At 40.0% G+C, this 21,467-nt stretch overlaps 1 protein-coding gene across 3 annotated transcripts in view; it reads left to right on the top strand.

The window, feature by feature from the left end:
* Positions 1-806: 806 nt before the first annotated feature.
* Positions 807-21,467, top strand: part of SAP130 (Sin3A associated protein 130) — a 51,040-nt gene continuing 30,379 nt past the window's right edge. For 2 of the 3 annotated variants that reach the window (XM_027854687.1, XM_027854686.1), the window contains exons 1-5: positions 807-950; positions 4,535-4,652; positions 14,879-15,117; positions 19,626-19,784; positions 20,369-20,480. In XM_027854687.1, coding sequence (XP_027710488.1) covers positions 4,541-4,652; positions 14,879-15,117; positions 19,626-19,784; positions 20,369-20,480 — 622 coding nt within the window. In that variant the 5' untranslated portion in view covers positions 807-950; positions 4,535-4,540. The remainder of the gene's footprint in view (positions 951-4,534; positions 4,653-14,878; positions 15,118-19,625; positions 19,785-20,368; positions 20,481-21,467) is intronic. The other variant, XM_027854685.1, reaches the window with a different exon arrangement.

Genomic DNA, 21,467 nt, shown 5'->3' with positions numbered 1-21,467 from the left:
TCCAGTAACTTGGAGGACCCAGGATTCAGTCTCTGTATTGACCGGGGCAGGAAGGATAAAACGACTTGGGAACGTGTTTTCTCAAGGTGCAGGCGAGAGGAGCGGGGCATCCCCTGCCTCTGCCTCCGGCGCAGCGGCGCCTGGGCACGAGGCGTGCACCGGTCCCGGGGAGGCCATCTCCGGTGACAGGCATGGGAGGACCTTGGCACCAGCCACATGCAACAGATCCCAGTGGATGAAGAGGACACATTAAAAACGAACCCTGCATCAAAGCCCAAAGAAAAAGCATTGAGAGCAAACCCTCGCGCTTCTCCACCTCCCCATCTGTCCTTTAAAGGAAAGCATGGAACGGGGCTCGCTTGGAGTCTCATCTCCCCACTCCCCTCAATGTGGCCCGCCATGCAAGTGACAAATCCAGGGACCGCGGTTCGGGGGCCTGGAGGAGAAGGCGGAGCTCCAGCGCTAGATCCGGTCGCCTTTTCTCGGCTGGGGAGGGGGAGGAGAGGGTAGCCTGAAGCGAAAAGCGGCTCGATCAGAGCCAATGGAAGACTGCAAAGGGGGGCGTGACGCAGGACTGGCGGCAGCACCCGCCCTTTCGCCCACTCGTACCTTCCCAGTCCCGCCCCCTTGCCCGGAAAAACTACAAGATCCAGAATGCCCTACCACCCCGGGCTAGGACATCCCTCCCTTGACGGTCCCACCTTCTGGCTAACTCCGCGCCCTCAGTGGCTCAACTCGCGGTGGGCGGTGCCAACCCCAACCAATGGGCGGGTGTCTCGGTGCGGCGGCGGAAGCGGCGGCGCTAGGTTGAGAGGAGAGCTAGCCGCGGTCGCCGCGGCGGGTCCAGAGTCCCGGGGACTAAGACGCCTGAGAGGTGCTGCCAGGAAAGGCAGAGAGCAAGACGGAGAAGGCAGAACGGAGGAGCGGCGGCTCCACGCTTCGGACTCCAGGTAGTGGCGGGAGGAGGGGATCCGGGGAGGGGGCGGGGCAGCCGGGCCGGGCCAGGGTTGCGGCGTCCGCTCTGCCGAGGGTCCCCTGGGAAAGGTGGCCACGACGAAGCATAGTCGGTTTGCTCCTGCGCTTGGTACTGCACCGCTTAGGAAGTTATGGGCTCCTGTCATTAGGCTGGGGTAGGGCGGTTAGTCCCGGCAGTTGAAGCTACGAGGAGCCTCTGCCCCCGGCTTGAGGTGCCCCGCGGCAAGGAGGCGGGGCCTGGGCCTTGGGCCGACTGGCTCTGGGATGGAGGCTTTGACGGGCAGAAGACGGGGAGATTGGCCGGGCGGGGGGCGGTGGCGGAGGCAGTTTGGCTCACAGAGCAGTTTAAAGTGACTATCTACATCCGGGACCTGCGCCCGCCGCTTTCAGACCCAGGCAAAGGCGGGGCCTCCCTCCCCGCCCCCCCGGCCCTTCTCATTGGACGAACCATCTCTCCTCCTCTATTGGTCGCGGGGTCGTGAAATTTGGGTAGCCCTGCCAGAGCCCCTGGCTTGATTAGTCGAGGTTCGATGGGAGGGTGGAGCTAGGGCGCCGAGGCTGATGCTGGATTGGAGCCCGACCCCATGTGACGCCTTCGGCTCGGGGCCAATAGGCGGGCGGTAGGGAGGGGAGGGGCAGGTTCTTGGGGAGAAAGCTGGAACCAGATACTGAAGCTGCACTAGTAACTGGGGTGTTTGCTGGGCCGGAGCCGGTGTCACGGGGACCGAAAGGCTGTGTTGGCTGTGGGTAGGGGGCCCTACTGCTTCCCTCCCAGGTTCCTTTGTGAGTCCGCTTCCCGGACTGGAGACTGATGGAAAAAAGAGTGGGCAGGGGCTGGAAAGAAGCCTCTGGGGCAGAGAGCAGACAGGCAGTAGGGTAAGGGAGCTAGTTATCTTGGGGAGACCTGAACCTGCTCTTCCCTCGCTGGAAGAGCCGGGCTGGAGGACCCCAGAGAGAGGAGGCTGGACAGCTCTGTCATCTGATCGCATTGATTGGTTTGGGTGGGGGAGGGAACAGCTGAGCATTCGGAATTAAAACTGCTGTGGAAACAAAAAGATTTTAGAGTGGATTCCTTCATTAGAATAAGTGTGAGGGGAAGGAAAAAGGAAAGCTGTAAATCGAGGTCTTTGCAAACAGCCGTTGGTTTTTGGTCAAATTTTGGTATGAGGTGTCTGTGACTGAGCCTCTGCACCACGGAACCTTTCAGTGACATTGAGATGTAAAATCTCTTTCCGGTCAAGTTCGGACTTGCTAAAGGAAGGTTTTCTTAAAAACATACATTTTTTTGACTATAATGTGTGCACTACCAAAATGTGCTTCCTCTATACATATATATATATATATATATTTTTTTTTTTCCTTTAAAGTAGAAAAATCCCCCACCTAGTTATGGTACCCTAGTGCAAATCGAAGTACATGAATCACGGGTTGTTGAGAGTTGTATTTTAGGTAGGATTTAATGGACAAAGTGAAAGTTTTTTGTTGGGAAGCCTGGATTTTATTCCCATTTCTCCCAACTGAATGGCCCTGTCTGTTAATTTTCTCAGATTGTTCAAAGGAAGTACTTTTCTTTTAATGAGTTACCATAACATCTTTGAATGAAGTTAAAATACAAAATATGATTTTAAAATTTTCTAGCAAAGCCTTAAATAATTTGCTTTTGCTCTTGTTATTTGCAAACTTGTAAAAATCTTTAAAGACAAGGCAGAGTTCTTAATTGATTAGCACTTAATAAGGTGCCATGGGCCCATAAAGTTTCAAGAATACCTATTTGTTGATTGTCACACACACACACACACACACACACACACACACACACCAAAAAAAAAAAATTATTGAAGAATCTACTGTGTCCCTCCCCACTTCCCAAGAAGGTTTTATTATTAGCTGGATTTTTGGCTATAAGCCTATTTGCAGAAATTCCTATATTAAGCCCGAATATACCAGAAAGTTCTATATGTTGGCCATGTATAATTCTTACCTAAGAAACCTTAAAGATTATTTAAAAGAGTTGGCTAAAAGTGTAGATGACATAAAGCTGGGAACAATGGCTTATCCACTGACTTCCAGGATGAATCTAAAAAGATCTTGACAGGCTAAATGTAAAGTTTTACACTCAGGTCAAAAAATAAATGTTACCAGAACAAGATGAGGAAGCTAGGCTAGTTCATCTGAAAATGGTCTTGAGGGAGAGACTTAGTTGGCTCCCAGCTTGACATGAGATGGCCGTCGTGTAGAATGGATCTCTAAAAAGGGCAGTTTTAGGCTAATAGAAATATGGTATCTAAGAGTATAGGGTGAGAGTACTGCTTTACTGTACCCATATCAGGCTTCATATAGAGTATTGCCATTGTCAGTTCTTGACACCACTTTCAGGAAGGACATTTTTAGCTAGAAATTATCTCGAGAAAGTCAACAAGATTATTGATGAAAGACCCAATATCCTGCCATATACACATCTCTGGAACTGAAGATTTTTTCCTGGAGACTACTTATGAAGGACGTGATTATTGTAGCTTCAAATGTTTGAAAGGCTGGCTTATAGAAAAGGGTATAGACATCTTTTGCTTTGGTCCAGAAGTCAGAACTAGGAATAGTGAGTAGAGATTGCAAAGAAGCGGATTTAAATTTGATTTAAGGAAGAACAATAAAAGCTATATCAAAAAGTAGATGGGTTACCTCAGGAGGAAGTATGATCCTTCTCTGGAGGTTTTCAAGTAAAAGCTGGATGATCATTTGTTGAGTGTGTCATGGAAGGGATTCTTGTTTAAGTTGAGGTTGGACTAGATGAGCCCTGAGTTCCCTTCCAACACTGAGATCTCTGATTCTACATTGCAATTATTGGAAAAAGTAAGAAGTAGTAGTAAAAATGTTAAAATTCTAGTTTTGACATTTAAAAAATGTTTTTTTTTATTAGCATGGGTAGATGGCTGAGAATAATTTCTGAATACTTCCTGGAGAATTTTAAAATATTTTTTCGAACATGCCCCAGAATAGATAGGTCCTTTAGATCCCTTTATGATGAGAAAAATGATACTGTGATTTGAGGAAAGATAAGTCATAAAGTTAGCCATGGGTAGCTAGGTGGCTCAGTGGATAGAGCACCAGACCTGGAGGCAGGGGGTCCTGAGTTCAAATCCAGCATCAGACACCTACCAGTTTGTGTGACCGTGGGTAAGTAACTCAACTGTTTGCCTCAGTTTCCTCATTTGTAAAATGACCTGGAGAAGGAAATGGCAAACCACTCCAGTAACTTTGCCAAAAAAACCCCAAATGGGGTCATGCAGAGTGAGAACGACTGAACAACAATAGTCATAAATGGACGAGAGTAGTTTGTTAGCATTTTTCTGCTTGGTTGTAGAAATTCAGGTAGCATCTCCCATTTGAAAATTACTTAATTTTTCAGCTGATATTTTGTCTAGTTGAGATAAGTTATTTAGTTATTCTGACAATAAGGTGATGCCATGTTAAGGTTTAAGCTCAGTGGTATCAACTGTAGAAATGTGTAACATCCTGCATCTCAAGATCAGATTGTTAACAGTTTGACTGTATTTTGCAGGTTGAAATGAGTTCTCAACAGTTTCCTCGTTCAGGAGCCCCTTCTGCAGGGCTCGGCCAAGCTCCTTCACAGATTTCCAACAGTGCATCTACAGGGCTGATAAACCCAACAGCCACAGGTAAGGTGTTCTCAAGTGTTCTTTTATTTGCCTTAATAAGCTTGCCAGTTTTCGTGTTCAAAATTAGGCAAAAAATTAGGCAAATTCTACAGCCAAGTGACGTAGTGCATAGAGTGCAACTAGGAAGGCCTGAGTTTGAATCTAGTCTCAGATACTTACTAGCTATGTGACCCTGGGCAAACCACTTGACCTTTATATGCCTCAGTTTCCTCATTTGTAAAATGGGACTAATCATAATATCTCTGAGGGTTGTTTGGAGGATCAAATGAGAACATTTAAAGCACTTTGCAAAAGCACTATAGAAATGCTAACATCATCATCATCATCTTCATTATTATGTCATTTGTAATTAATTGAAATAAGTAAAATTTATAAGCCCCAACTAAAATGCAATTCCATAAACGTTTATGAAATGGTTGCTATATGCCAGATGGGAAGCATAATAGTATAATAGATGAAGAGCCAGCCTTGGGGCAATGGGTTCAACTCCTACCTTTGGCACTTGCTGGCTGGGTGACCGTGGACCATTTGACCCCAAGCAACGCTCTGAAAGTCAGGGAAGAGGTACTAATCTGTATCCATAGAGCTAATATTTGACATTTTCCCAACACCATTAAAATCATAAGTCAGTTTAAAAAGTAAAAGGAACCAGGTATATACTAGGGATACAAAGATAAAACAATCCCTGCCCTCATGGAGCTTAAATTCTGCTCTGGGGGTACAACATGTCCACAAATAAGTATTGTAAAGGAAAATGGAGGGGAGAGAGAACACTTACAACTGGGAGAGTTAGGGGGGAATCTAGCAGGGCTTCATGGAGGCTGTGGTGCCTGAGCTGAGTCTTGGTAGAAAACAAAACTTTGTTCCATCTCTGTTTTATCTCTTCCCTTCATACATCCTTGATAGACATGAAGATAATTGAGTAGTTTTCAGGTTTTTCAAGCCTGAAAAAAATTTTTCAGCATATTTGGGTGCCTGCCATATGCTCGACACTTTGGGAGGTAACATATCTAAGATAAAGTCCCCCGCTCTGGAAGCTTGCACTCTGGCAGGGGAAAGGGGACAATAACTACAACATAAGGGAATTCAAGCAGTTTCTCAGCTTCTAGGAATCCTAGACCTTTGCCTATAGGTAATTTACTTAGAATTCAAAAAATGTTTTCTCATAGCAGTAGTGTTAAGCTGTCAGAACAGAGTGATCAAACTTGCTACCCACTTCCTGATAAAGAGTTGATTGACATGGTGCATTGAAACATCTATGTTTTTGGACATGGATAATTCCAGAATTTATATTGCTTGACTATGCATATTTGTCATAAGGGTTTAGTTTTCCTTTCTTTTTTTAATTAGGAGGGAGGTGTATGTAGAAAACGGATTTTTGTTCATTGGGGAAAAAAAAGTTTCATCCTGCAAAAGCCTATTTAACCTAGAATAAGTGTGTTCTATAGAAGTGTGTTAATACTTGACATAAGACGTAGCCACTGTGTATTACAATGTTTCTGTTGGATTCATGATTCCACATTGAAGTGCCTGGAATACATCTGGTGAATCTTGAGTGATGGGATTATGGACTCCTTGTTCTCTCTCCCCCCCTACCAAGCATGGGAATGAAGGGATCCCTCAACTGCAAGCTGCTGGTAAAGGTTCTCATGGCCTAAGGCAGAAGCTCCACCAGGATGACATCTGAAATTAGTAGTAAAGAGAAAGAATAGTGGCTCTGTGAGATGGTTAAGTGAAAGGCACAGAAGCTCTGGCCAGAAGAGACCTTTAGAATACTAGTTATTCAGACTGACTCTTAGTCACCTAGGTTCTGAGCATCCCAGGGATTGGCCCATCTGCATCTTTATCCCTGCTTCTCCTTTGGCCTGCTGGGGAATAGCACTCCTTTATTCTACTATTCATGAAGCATGTACATAATCTTTCTGAGGTTATTTTTCTTTACCACTAATAACATGAAATGGACATTAGACCCCCTAGAGAAAGACTTAAGTTTCAGGTACAGATAATAGGAGTATGAAAGTTTAGTATAAAAGGGATCTTAGAGGGAATATAATTGTAATTATAACAACAATAACAAAACAAACATATATAGCTGTTTGTAAAGTGCTTTATATATTTTAGCTAATTTGATTTTTATCCTCATAACAATGTTAGAGTAGGTGCTATTATTATTCCCATTTTACAGATGAGGAAACTGAGGTAAGAGATTAAGTGACTTGCCCAGATTTACGTGGTTATTAAGTAATTGTTAAAGGATTTGAACTCAGGTCTTCCTGATTCCCAAATCTGGCACTTTATTGACTCTACCACCTACCTGCCTCAAGTCCAACCACGTTATTTTACAGATTAAAAAACAGGCTCAGGGAGTTGAAGGCTCATGCCCAAGGTCATTTAACTAATTAGTAACAAACCCTCGGACTAGAATCAAGGCCTGCTGATTCCTAGAAGAGTGTTTTCCCCACTATTCCCTTTGTTTCACCAGTGAGTGGCATGTCTTATGTTATCCAAAGGACTGAAATAAGATTCATTGACACGACCAGAGATCTGTTAGACTCACTCTCCTGGGCATGATATCACAAGAATAAGAAGAGGCCTTCCTGGTTGGGGTATGGGATGTACCACTAGTAGATGGGATAGAAGTTGGAAATGCTTCCTGTGAGACTTTAGGATGAGGCAACCACAGTAGAAATGGAAAAATGGCTATAGAGGGTTTACCCACCTCTCTCCTGGATTTCAAATTGGAGTCAGGTGAGTAATAGAGGCCAAGAACGAAGAAGACTGTGAGGCAGTAGATGGGTCTGCAGTGGTAAGGGGAGGAGAGAGGGGGAAAGTCTGAACATCAGGTGAGAAAATTTTTGTGGGCGCTCACCTAGCTCAACCATCTTGGTTGTGTATACGTTGTATATATTTGTATCAGGTGTGATTCAGACTAGTCTGGTGCTTGAAGTTATGATCAGAACAAAGTGGACCCTTCATTGACTACTTAACAGTTAATAAAAGAAAGTTTACTTAATCATAAAATTGGCAGAATAGCAAGCATATCTTACAGGTTCAGGTAGATGCTTCCCTCTTTCCCACCCTCCAAAGGTACAAATCTGGTCAGTTTAGTATTGAAGTGTAATGCACAACTTTGTGTGTTACGTGCACCAGGGGTGAAGGGCTCTGACTCTTTGTGGGCTAGCCTGTTAGTCCCTAGGCAACCAGAATGCTATATCTTAACTCTAGACCACTCAAATTACCTGCCTTTTATGGAAAAAGTACTATGATGGAAGATATTGCTTCTACACCAGTAAGGGATGTATATCAGTCTGACTTTATGAGTTAAGGTCTGCCTATGTGTGATGAATGTCATGTGATAAGTATAATGTGTATAACAAGCGTAACATGTGACTGTTATAGGAGTAATATAAGGAAGAGAAGGATTCCTTAGCAAAGTTCCCTTCTAAATAGGATCCAGTTCTACCCTCTCCTTCTTTCTCTGAAGTGGTATGTTCTTCTCTACTGCTTAGGTTCCACATGAAAACAGGGCAGGTGGTGGCATCACTAAGTAGACTAGGGTATATCTTTCTTCCCATGGGGAGATGTTGTCTCTTTTGTTTTCAGTCATACTGTTTCATATGGAACTAAGACTTTCATGGGAGGTGAATCCTAGAACTTACTGCTTATAGAAAATTAGTAGACGAGAATAGCCGCTGCTTCCTAAACCTGGACTCTTATCTGTCTAGTCTATTGCTATTTTGGGACATTTTTCACACTGACTTAGAAGTGATTGATTAATGTTTGATCACTAACTAAGGAATATTATTCGATATTGCATACTTTCCTCATTTAGAGGTAATCTTGTTTACAAAATTATGTAGACAAATTGCAGAAATTACTGAGTCCATTTCTTTAATTCTATTTGTGTGAATTAAGCATTTCTTCCTAAATGTTCATCCATAGAACAAATGGCATATACTATAGGAAATTATAAATATCCATAGAGAGGATACTTGTACATAGTATAAAAAATGACAAAGTCCTTATTATAAAGATGGTTGGTGATAGTTTGACCCTGAAGTCTTTGGAGTAAGCTATGCTTCAAAGAACATAGTTTACCAAAGATTTGAGTGGCTGCTGTGTACCGCGTACTAGGATAGATGCAATAAAAGTTTTCCAGTTAGCAGTAATATAGACATTGATGAGCCTCCTTTTTCTTTGCACAATGAGAGTATTATAGGCAATGTTTTACCTGATAGAAACCTGTTTTTGCACTATAACTCCATACAGAAAGGTAAGATTCTGTTTATTTTTCAAGTTACTACCTAAAACAAATGGGTTTCCAGAACTGCAAGACAGTTATACATTTTATCTCTTCATAGGCCAGCTCAGCTTTCCAAACTCATCAGGTATTTAGTAAGTTTTACATTTAGATATAATTTTATGATCACAAAACACTTTTGCATGCGTTTTCTCATATGATACTAAGTTCTGAAATGAGCAAAGCAGTTATTATCTCCATTTTGGAGATAAACAAACTGATGCTTAGGGTACTTGTTCCTTGTCCCAGGTGTTAACAATTTGATTCCATTTATGCAACACATACATATTAATTAAACCAACACTTGTTAATTGAGTACAAAGTACAAGACACTATTTTAAAGGCTGGGAATGTAATGATGAATAAGCCACATTCCTTCCCTTAAAGACCTTTTTAATCTAGAAGGGATACTAGTATGGAAGCAGAAATAAAAAAGAGAATGTTATCTCAGTGCATTAAGAGAGGCAGAGGGATAGTCCTACTATATTCTTTCCTTTTCAGACAACATAGGGAAGTATTGTGTTCATTTATGGAGACATATTTTGCAAAAGATAACTTTACAAAGGGATGGAAGCCAGTATGATGATTGGCCTCTAGAACATGCCATACCATATTTAAGGTTGATTGAAGGAACTGGAGCTGTATAATGGACCTGTATAACCTGAAGAAAAGTCATAAAAAGAACATAATAGAAGTCTCTAAATATTTGGAAAGATATCATGAGAAAAAAGATTAGATTTGTTCTCTGTAGTTCCAGAGGGCAGAATTAGGAGCAGTGGATAGAAGGTGGAAAGGTAAATTTAGGTTTTTTATAAGAAAAAAAACTTTCTAACAAGTGATGCTTTTCAAAAGTGAATGGATTTCTGCTGGGGAATAGTTAAGCAAATTGTGGTACATAAATGTAGTGGAACATTACTGCATTATAAGAAACAATGAATATGAGGAATTCAGAGAAGCATGAGAAGACTTATATGAACTGATGCAGAGAAGGATGCAGAATTAGGAAAACAGTTTATGCAATGACTACAGCTATCTATGTGAAAACAACAACAAAGCAATCAAAATGAATGCTTTGAAATTATGATGTCCAAAATTGGCCCCAAAGAAGAGATATAAGGATGCATTTTCTTCCCCTTTTTTGCAGAGATGGGGGACTGTAAATGTTGGAACATTTCATAAAATGTTGATCTTCTTGATATGTTGCTTGGTTTTACCAAGTTTTTTAAAAAATTCTTTGTTATAAGACCTAGCTCTCTGAGAGGGAGAAAGGAAAGGGAAAGGCACATATTGGAAAATGTGGGTGATGTAAAATAAAAGATGTTTTTAAAAGTTGTAGTTTTTTTTGTTTTTTTGTTTTTTTGTTTTTAACAAAAGCAGCAAATAACCTGCCTCATTAGAGCTCTTCACATAGAGGCTACGTTACTCATGTCAGGGGATTTTTCATTCCTGTTAAAGTTACATGTCAGTACTGTTGGCCTCTGAGGTCTTAGTTACCTACTCTTTTTGTGACTGTATTAGCTATAATCTTTATTACTATATAATATATACACAGGAGAGGGCAAAACAAAAGATTGAGATTAATTGGAATCTAGGATTTATGACTTACTTATAGTGTATGAAGTACTCTTTCCACAACTTGGGTCTGCCCTTGAATAAGTCTCCTGATTTCTCTTGGGTTCTCTTTTAGTTAAAGGAAAAGATAAACTTAACCTCAAAGGGGTGTTTAGTTCAACCAGTGAGCATTAATTTCCTTCTCTGTATTAGGTACTGAAGACAAGAAAGTCCAACCTCATGGAGCCTACTAGGTTCAAGGGGCAGTTAATGGAGTGTCAAAGAACTTAGCTAAAAATGCTTTACTTTGCATTCATTCAGGATATGTGTCTCTGTATGGGGGTGTGTGTGTGTGTGTGTGTGTGTGTGTGTGTGTGTGTGTGTGTGTGTTTTTCAAAGGTTGTGGAAGGCAGAGTAGGTTGAGGCCAATGGAATCATGCTGTGGATGTAACTTTACCAGAAAAATAGAAATTGGCAATTTCACTTAAGAGAGTTGGAGAAAAGTCGTTTTAATAATGAGAGGTTTAAGAATGCAAAACACACTGAGGCATGAGAAGTGTGATCTCCCCAAAGTGGACTTTCCCTCCAGTAATGCAAATCCCAGTACGTCTGTGCCTGCATGCCATATGTAACTCTTGTCCATTTCCTCCCATAAGTTTTCCACAAGTTTACTTAATAAGGACTCTCAATCAGTGATCTTTGGCTCTTTCTAAGTGACTCAGACAACTTCTTTTTTTGCTTATACATTTCTTTAACATCCTGTAATTGCTTGTTTGCCATCTCTTGCATCCACTATGTTCCCCTCCATTACCCTTCGGGTGCCTCAATTTCAGTTCTTTGAAGACTATAGTGTTCCTTGCTAGATTCAAAACCATAATCACAGTACTATTACTGGTCTCTATACCAAAAAAATTAGGGTATGACAGAAGTGAAGAGAAATTATATTAATATTGGATGCCTCCTTTCTCTGTAGGTACTGTAGTGGTAGGCTTGTGGAAGATAGGAAGAAAAATAAGATGAGGTTCTCATGGAATTTATAGTTTTAGGAGATATGTCTAGTTACTCCCTAAAAGGCTTATCATTATAAGTGCCAAATGAGTATTAGAGAAGATAAATACAAAAAGGCTAAAGAAGTAGATCTTTTATTAGACACTTTCATTATGTTAAACTGGCATTTCTGTTCCCTCGGTCTTGGGTACATGTAAGAATGTATGGTTGACTTATATGACTTCAAAGTAAAAGCTGACATTTGTCATGTTATAAGAATAACAGAGGGCTTTATATACCTTGTTTTATTTCATCCCTCTAGCAGCCATGTGAGGTAAGATTTTTTTGTTTCTTTTGTGAGCAAATTTCAGATCAATTTCTAATATGTAAGAATTGCTTGGGGACACCGAGTGTTTCAGGCATTTGCCCAAAGGCACACAGAATTAGGATGGTTCAGTAGTAGGATTTAAATTTGGGTCCCTATAACACTTGTCTCACCATACTAGCCATCTAGCTTTTTTTAACTTTCTATGAATTTCTCTAAACCATTCTAGAACTTATTTATATTTCAGTTTTTCTCATTTCTTTGATGGTAACAAGCAAGTTTCATAAGTTTGTTTGTGAGAACCTTTGTTTCTTCCTGTCACATGCTTTCAAGATTCCAGCTCAAATACAGCCACTTTTGCCCCTTTGCTTGATCACTTCCTACTGAAGTGATTTCTTCCTTCTCAGTAAATTTAAGTGGTAAGGAAACAATCTTTACCTTCCAGGAGTTTACATTTTAATTTGGGAGACAGCATAGCTAAGAGAATGCTGGCCTAGGAGATGTCTTTTGGTATAATTAGTGTAGAGAGTTACAAGCATATGATGAGTATGGCCCACTAGTCTGTGGGAAAGGGCACCCTATTTTCCAGAAGCAACTGTAATATTGATTTGATTGATTACTGTTTCCAGAGCAAGCATTGCAAAGAGTAAGGACACGCCCTGTAGCAGGATGGGAACATGGCTGGATTGGATAACTGCATGAAATGTGAAACAAGCATAATCTGATCTGGATTCAGCTAGATAGAATGGTCTATGAGACTGCCCTTTTCTCATCAATACTGATTACTCAGTGCCACAGCTAGGTGTATTAACCTCCCTAGGGCATGCCCTTTTTCCTAGTTTTAAACCACTTATATATTTTAATTATTTTGTATGTCTTAGCTTCCTAACTAAATTATAAACTTTTAAAAGTTTTTCTTTATTTGGAACTTAAATACCAAATAAAATAAGTACTTCCATATACAAAATAAATGAGGCTTATATATGAAACTGTGAATCTCTATGTACAGCTTGCTTTTTCTTTTAAGCATATGATAAATATAACATGTAACTTTCAAAATTGCCCTGTTTCCTCTTGTTTTCTTCTATGAATGTAAAAAATACTTCAAAGGCTCATTTTCTTTTTCATTAGTTCCCTTCTCCTTTCTCATCTTCCATTAGAAAAAGAAAACCAAATGAGTATAATAAATATGTATAATTGAGCAAAATAAATTTCTACATTTATTATGTTCAAAACTAGTTATTGTGCAGTTGTATGGTTGATTGGTTAGTACATTGATCAGAGTTCTTAAGTCTTTCAAAGTTGTGTGTTGTTATTGTGTAAACTGTTCATTCTGTGTTAGTTTATATGTCTTCACAAGTTTCTCTGCAAACCTCTCTTCATTTCTTATGAAGCAGTAATATTCCATTACATTTTTAAAGTTACAACCTTTTTGAGGACAATAAATGTGGTTTGTTGATTTTTATATTTCCCATAGCACCTATGTAGTAAGCATTTGATAAAGATTTGTTGAATGATAATGTTTTAAGACTACATTTTTTTAAGAGTTTCAGGGCATTTTCCCTTTTTCTAAGATATGGGAATTTGTCAAATGTATCTATTTTTACCCTCTCTATAGACTGCATGATTTTAGACTAATCAACTTGCATCTTTCTATGTTACTCCATCTATATATGGAAATTTACATCCTCTTATTTTCTTTCTGTTTCCCTTCTCTTTATCTTTTTCAGCTCCCTTGTGTTTTTCTCATATCATATCTTTGAGATATTTTACAGTGTAGTGCAGTGATTAGAGTACTAGACTTGAGTCAGAAAAACCTGTCTCAGCACTTACCAGCTGTGTGACCCTGGGCATGTCATATCAACTTCAGTTAACTGACCTATAAAATGGACATAATAATAATAATATCTGCTTCGCAGGGTTGTTGTGAGGATGAAATCAAATGAAATGTTGTGAGTAAAGTGCTTTAGCTATTACAATACTCCATATGTAGTTATTAGTGATTTTGAACATAAATAGGATACTTTGGCTTTATAATATTTTATGCAGACATTATTTTGCCATAATTGGATAAAAGATTTAAAATAGTAAAATATAAAAACTCTGCCCAAGAGAATTAAAGAATAAAAGTAAGAAAATATTAAGGAAGGCCTGCCTTAAGAGAATGAATTTCCCATCTTGTCAAATAGCTTTTGTGTAATTTATAGCATTCTTATTTTTTCTATAATAATTTTGGAGCTCTTCATGAATATAACAGATTATACATTCAGACTTATGCTTACATCCTGCATGAGAGTATACTGGTTTACTATTTTATGTGTAGGCCAAGAGATTTGTTATTGGTGCTGTTTTTTACAATATTTAATTTTTTAAAATAAGTTGTATTTGTTTTATTTTTAAATCATTGTTGGCTATAGAACACACAAACACACATACATGCTGACTTCCCCTTTGTAACTAAAAAAGGGGAGCAAAACTAGTCTATAGAGTGACCTCCCCTGATAGTGGATACACGTGATTTGACCCTGGAATCCCTCGTATCCCCACTTAGAGGAGGATGAAGAGATATTTCATAATCTGTTCTCTGGGACCAAAGGTCAGAATTTATCTTCCTTTTGCTATTCTTAATGTTTACATTAATGATTATGTACATTGTAGAAATTCTTCTTTTAAATATGTTTTATTTGTGCCTTTTGCCTTTACATTGTAGTAATTTCTTACCTACCTCTCAAGATTGAACATTACTATAGTGGGCTTTAAGCCAGAAAGCCATTTCCCTAATAGTTTCCCATAGTCTAAATTGTGAAATATTTCTCAAGTAACAAATTCTCATGAGGTAGAAATTTTAAACTAGGCAAAACTGAAAAATATAAAGAAGGTGTCCTGTTAAGTTGTGATTATAGTGAAACAGCCAAATTTCCATGCTGTTTAGGTTCATTGAAGACCTGAGCTACTTGGCAGTCCTCAAACCTAATTGGAATTGCATGACAGTATTCATTGATTTGTAGAAAATGTAATGTGATGCTAGAGAAAACTAATTTTAACCTTTAATGTCTTTATTAGTTAACGATGAATCTAATCGAGATTCAGAAATCACACCCAGGGAGCACCTGGGCTCCAGTAGTTCTCTACAGTCTCGTGAAGAAAAGCAAGAGCCAGTTGTGGTGCGACCTTATCCACAGGTCCAAATGTTGCCTCCCCACCATGCAGTGCCCTCTGGGGCTCCGGTCACCGTCGCAGCCCCACCAGCAGCACATCTGACTCCAGCAGTACCACTTTCATTTTCAGAGGGACTTATGAAGGTAACTTAAAGGAAAGGTTCAAATTTCATGTTGAGCCATGACCAGAAAACAGACCTATAACTTGTAGCAACCTCCCAAACATCTGTAGACATATGGCCTCATGGTCATCTCCAACTTTTTATGATTACTCTGCAGTGTTCAGTTGTTTTGTGTGCTGCTTGGCAATTACACATCAATCGGTTTTTACTAGATGTTTTCCATGATCGCTTTTGAAGTTAATTTCATTCTCTTAATTTCTGAATCTGATCTCATCTTTCTCGATCCCTAGGCATTATTTGAAACTGTTGACCATCATCTCCTCCTAGATACTTTCTCTTCTCAAGGTTTTTGTGACAATGTTACCTCTCTTGGTTCTTCTACGTATCTCAGTTTTCCTCTTAGTTTCCTTTGCTGGTTCATCATCCATATTACATACACCCTTTAACTATGGCTGTATTCAGGGTTCTGTCCTGAGCCCTTTTATCTCTACATATTCTCAATCAGTCAGTTATCATTTAAGTGCTTACTATGTGCCACATATACAAAGCATTGGGGAAACAAAGAAAGGAAGAATACAGCTGTCCCTGCCCTCAAGTAGCTTACATTCTAATGGGGGGTATTGTATAAAGAATTATGTATATATAAGACATATACAGAATGGATGGAAGGTCATCTGGAAGGAAGGCACTAGCAGCCCTTAGGAGTTGAAGGAGATGGGAATGCCTCCTCCAAGAGGTGGGATTTGAGCTGAGCATTGTATAAGGCCAGGAAAGCTAAGAGACAGGAGGGAGAACTTTCCAAGGATAGGAGACAGCCAGTGCAAAGGCAAAGATGGGACATATGATATCATGTTCGGGGAACAGCAAGGAGACCAGTGTCACTGGATTGAAGCTACATAGAGAGGAATAAAATGTAAAAACACTGGAAAAGTGGGAAGGGGGCAGGTTGCTATAGGCTTTAGGTGCTAAACAGAGAGAACCCTATACTTCATCTTGAGAATAGTAGGGAGCCACTGAGCCAACGGGTGGGTGTGTGGCATAGACAGACCGACTTTTTAGGAAAATCACCTTGGCAGCCTAAAGGAGGATGGACTGGAGTGGAAGAGACTTGAGCTAGTTAGACTAATTAGAAAATTACTGCAGGCAAAAGGCGATCAAGGTCTGTGCTAGGGTGGTGACTATGAGAGTGGAGAAATGTAAGTTCTGGCTTAGACCAGTGTTAAATCAGTTTAGGTTCAGTGTAAGAAGAATAAGACACTTGTAGATTATTCAGCAGTTAACAAAAGGAGATTTATTAAGCCACAACAGAAGAAAGCTATCCAACAAGGATGTGCATTGAGGACATCCTGGATTGATTCAGTGGTGCCAAATTCCCTTATCTAAGTGGCCTATTGTGGTCTGCCATGCAGCTTCTTGTGGCTGGTTTGTATTCAGGCAACCAGAAAGTGATGTCAGAAGCCTAGACCTTTGGTCCCTTGAGCCAGTCAAATTTCAAGGGTGATTTTAATGCTTTTTTTTTTCTTTTTAAGGAAAAGCAAATTTAACTTTCATGGGAGAAAGGGTTAGGACATTGATCCTATTTGTGAGAGATGTAATAAAGGTAAAAATGACAAGATTTGACAATAGATGAGATAAGTGATTTCAAGTGAGAAGCTGAAGATGACACCAAGGTTATGAACTTTGTCAGTGGGAAGATGGTGGTATCCTCAACAATATCAAAGTTAGGAGGGCTTTGGCAGGAAGACTTCTGTTTGAATATTGTTGGGTTTGAGATGCTAACAGGACATCCAATTTAAGATATCCAAAGTGGGCCTGAAGTTCAGGAGAGTCGAGTCAATAAGCATTTATTAAGTACCTGTTATATGCCAGGCACTGTCCTAAGTGCTGGGGATTCAAAGAAAGGCAAAAAAAAAATTCCCTGCTCTCAAGGAGTTCACAGTCTCATGGGGGAAGTAAAATGAAAACATTTGTGTACAATCAAGATGCAGACATGATGAGTTGGAGATAATTTCAGAGGGAAGGCACTGAGGTAAAGAAGAACTGGAAAAGCCTTCTTGCAGAAGGTAAAACTTGAGCTGAGATTTGAAGGAAGCCAGGGGATGGAGGTTTCAAGGGATGGGAAGGCGAGGGGAGCTTTAAGAAGAGAGGAAAATGTTTTGGAATAGTCTCTGTGGTGAGTGGGATAGGGAGTTGATTAGAAGGATTGGCTTGCTGCAGTGAGAGTCCAGTTGAGATGATGTTAATATAAATTTGTAATGGACTATATTAGCACAATTTTGTGACTTTTCCCAGCTATAAACAACAGTACATAAACAAGAGTAAAGGAGATGGATGGTGGGAATAATTCAGTATTGGCAAAGTATAATTTGCATTAGGAAAAGAAAGCAAGGGAATCAGGAATATAGGATTGTTGTTGTTCAGTTGTGTCAGACTCTCCATGACCCCATTTGGGGTTTTCTTGGCCGAGATACAGGAGTGGTTGGCCATTTCCTTCTCCAACTTGTTTTATGGATGAGGAAACTGAGGCAAACGGGGTTAAGTGACTTGCCCCAGGTCTACACAGCTAGTAAGTATCTGAGGCCAGATTTGAACTTAGGAAGCTGAGTCTTCTGACCCCAGGCCCAGCATTCTATCTATTGCACCGCTTTGCTGCCTTGATAGTGCAGAATTAACCAGTTCACCAAAGGGACAAGATTGGGAAGGGAGGAGAGGGTAGCCAATATAGGACTGGTGTCCTGGGAAGGAACTAAGGGGTGAAGGAAATTGAGGTCATGGTGGGGTTGAAGAACAGGTTAGAGGTTATGATGCAGAGGGAAACATGGAACAATAAAAGATTATGATCACAAAAAGGAGTTTTGGAGTCACAAACATAGAACAGAACAACTATGAGTGATGGCAAGGTCAAGGGTTGACCACTATCTCTGTGAGTAGCTTAGGTGGGATGTAGGACGCCATAGGAGTTGAGTAGTGATCATAATAGCTGGCATTTATTTAGTGCTTTAAGATTTGACCAGCACTTCATAATTATCTATATATCTATCTGTCTTATTTATCTATCTATCTATGATTTTATACTCACAGCGACTCTGGGAAGTAGGTGCTATTATCCCCATTTTACAGATGTGGAAACTGAGGCTTAGAGATTATGTGACTTATCTAGGTCACCCAACTTGTAAGTGTCTGAAGCCGGATTTGAACTCAGATTTTCCTGACTCCAGATCCATAACTCTTTCCACAGCATCTTCTTCTGAACTTGGAGGTTAAGTATTTGAGGGAACAAATTTCTTACTTGATGATCTTAACAGCTGCTGTGGGTTTATCATCTCTGCAGCTTTTGTCATTCTCCTGAATTTTAGTTGCTCATCTCTAGTTGCCTATTAGACACATTTGAAACTGGGTATCTCAGAAACATCTCAAATTCTGCATGTGCAAAACAGAACCTTTCCCTTAAAACCTCAACACTTCCAAACTTGTCTGTTTCTGTTAAGGACACCACATTCTTCTAGTCATCCAGGTTCACTCTGTTGGTGACATGTTCATCTCCTCACTCTCACTCCCCTTATCCAGTCAGTTACAACATTTTTTACATCTGTCTTCTCCTCTCCACCAAGCAACTATTATCACATTTCAGGCTCCCATCAGTTCTTGCCCAGATTGTGACAATTTCCTCCATATGTCTCCCGACCTCAGATCTCTTCTATGTCTTCTCTGGCCTTTGCAGAGTGGCTGAAGGCATTTTCCTAAAGCACAGGTCTGACCATTTCCCTTACTCAAAAAATTCTAGTGTCCCTCAGTTACATATAAGATAGAATATACTCTTTGGCCATTGAAACTCTTCACAGCTTGCCCCCATTCTGTCTCTCCAGACTTCTTGTACATTATTCCCCTTCACATCCACCTTAGTCCAGCCAAACTTTCCTTCTTACTATTGTCACATACAGCATTCTTCCTCCCCTCTCTGGGCCTTTGCACTAGGCATGGCCTCCTGCCTAGGATGCATTCCTTCCTCAGCAGTCACTACCTCTTAGAGGCTTAGTATCTTTAAACTCATCTCCATCTTCTCTGTGAAGTCTTTCCTCATCTCCTAGATACTTGTACCCTCCTTTCCAAAACTGCCTCATCTCTGCTTTACTTGTACTTATGCATCTTCATGTTTTTTTGACCAATAGAGTAAATCTCTTTAAGGGCAAAAAAGACTTCGTTTTTGCCTTTATGCCTAGCATAGCATCTGGCACATATTGAACAATTGAATAATTGTTAATTGATTGAAGCCAATGACAATCACATGGGAGTATTTTGGAATTTGGGATCGTTGGGGTCTTCTTTTCAACTTCTGAGGAACCCTCTCCCTGAGCATCATCACTCTGGACAATTCCAGTATCCCACTAATTCATGTTGGGGTGGAATGGCTATCCCAGTCTTACATACAAATTAAAATGAACTCTGACTTCCCTTCTAACTTTTGATTTAAGGACTTGGATGAAAGATGAATTTCTCTTGAAAAATTATTGATATTATTTCTCTTTGCAGCCACCTCTGAAGCCCACCATGCCGAGCCGTCCCATTGCTCCTGCTCCACCTTCTACTCTGTCACTCCCTCCCAAGGTCCCAGGGCAAGTGACTGTGACTATGGAGAGTAGCATCCCTCAAGCTTCAGCCATTCCTGTGGCAACAATCAGTGGACAACAGGTTCTTCCTCTTACTGTTTTACAAAATAAGATACCAGGCTATTCTTGATTTTCATTCATTGAATGCCATTGTGGCATATTATATCATATGTCATTTGTAAGAGGAAGGTGGAAATATACTTGGGAGATGAAGAGCTGGTGGGAGCAGAAATGAGTGACACATTTTGCTATTGTTTGTTTGTTCTTACCTCTTGATAGTTATACTCTAGTGAGTCCAGAAGGGCTTCATAGTGGAAGAGTGGGCAAAGAAATGATCAGGACAGAAATAAGTTTTGTTTGGCCAGGATAAACATAATAGATAAATAGCAACATTGGGAATGTAAATGATTGTGTATTTAAAACTCCCACATCTTATATGTATCTACATGCATCTTACTAATTAACTAAGCCAGAAGCAGTCTATGAGTTCTTAGAAAATTTATTTGTCCAAACCACTTATTAAACCCCTCATTCCATGTAGTACTTGGCCTTTGTGTGCTTACTGTCTGAAAGCAATTCTCCTTCACACAAAGGATTTACAGTCAGCTTTTAAGCTTTAAACAAGCACATTAAATACCTTGTTACTCTTTTTTTTTTTAATTGCAGGGACACCCCAGCAATTTGCATCATATTATGACAACAAATGTACAGATGTCCATTATTCGCAGTAGTGCTCCTGGGCCCCCTCTTCACATTGGAGCTTCTCATTTACCTCGAGGTAAATTATGCCAGCTTTTGTCCCAGATCTTTTAATAGGACAACCAGACAGACTATTATGATGGTATGTAGAGTGTTGCACAAAATATCTCAGAGTATTTATTTGAAGGATAAATGTTTCACACAACAGTTATGTGAGTTTGCATGTAAAGTCAAAACTATACCAGATTTCTGTCATGTTCCTGTTTGTCTTTTGTCCTGAAATATCAAGTGAATGAGTGGCATAATATTGTTGTATATATTTTCTATATATTCAGTCCTTTATAAAATCTACATAGCTTATCAGCGTGATTGATTTAAATTGATCTTACAACTTTCTTCACCACATATCCCCTCGTCTGGTAATCACTTTCTGTAGCAGATAAAGTCAATTGAAAACAGACCATTGTAGTCATCAAAAAATGCAAATGATGGTAGAGAAGCAAAAAATAAAACAATTTTTTTTAGACATTTCTGTAGGCCAGTTTTATTTATAGATGGGCCATAAATATTTTGGGTAATTTTTTTTTTTTTTTTTTTTTTTGGTCACACACACAATTTTTTTTTTCCAAATTTGAAAACATCCATAATAATAGAGGAATGGCCTAGACAGGAAGATCTGAGTTCAAGCCCTGCCTCTGTGACTGAGCAAATAACAGAACCTCTCAGCACCTGAGGCAACTAGTAACGAGGCAACCGAGACTAGAAGTTTCAGAGATGGTAATGGCTTGCAGTGGTATAGGGAATTTCTTCATCTGGGGTTTCCCTCTACCACTGAAATCATAGGTCCAGTGTCTATTCATAGTAGTTAGTAAATATTTACCTTTTGAAAAGTAGAAGCATTTTACTGTATTGAACTACCTAATTCTTTCAGTTAAGTACCAAAAGTTTGTTGTTCAGTTGTGCATGACTGTACATGACCTTATGGACGTTGTCCATAGGGTTTTCTTGCCAAAGATACTGGAGTGGTTTGCCATTTCCTTCTCCATTGTGTCTCCATTTTACAGAT

Source organism: Vombatus ursinus, unplaced genomic scaffold (assembly GCF_900497805.2).
Source record: "Vombatus ursinus unplaced genomic scaffold, bare-nosed wombat genome assembly UNPS02010548.1, whole genome shotgun sequence".
Classification (NCBI taxonomy): Eukaryota; Metazoa; Chordata; class Mammalia; order Diprotodontia; family Vombatidae; genus Vombatus; species Vombatus ursinus.
This window is presented reverse-complemented; position numbering and strand designations above follow the sequence as displayed.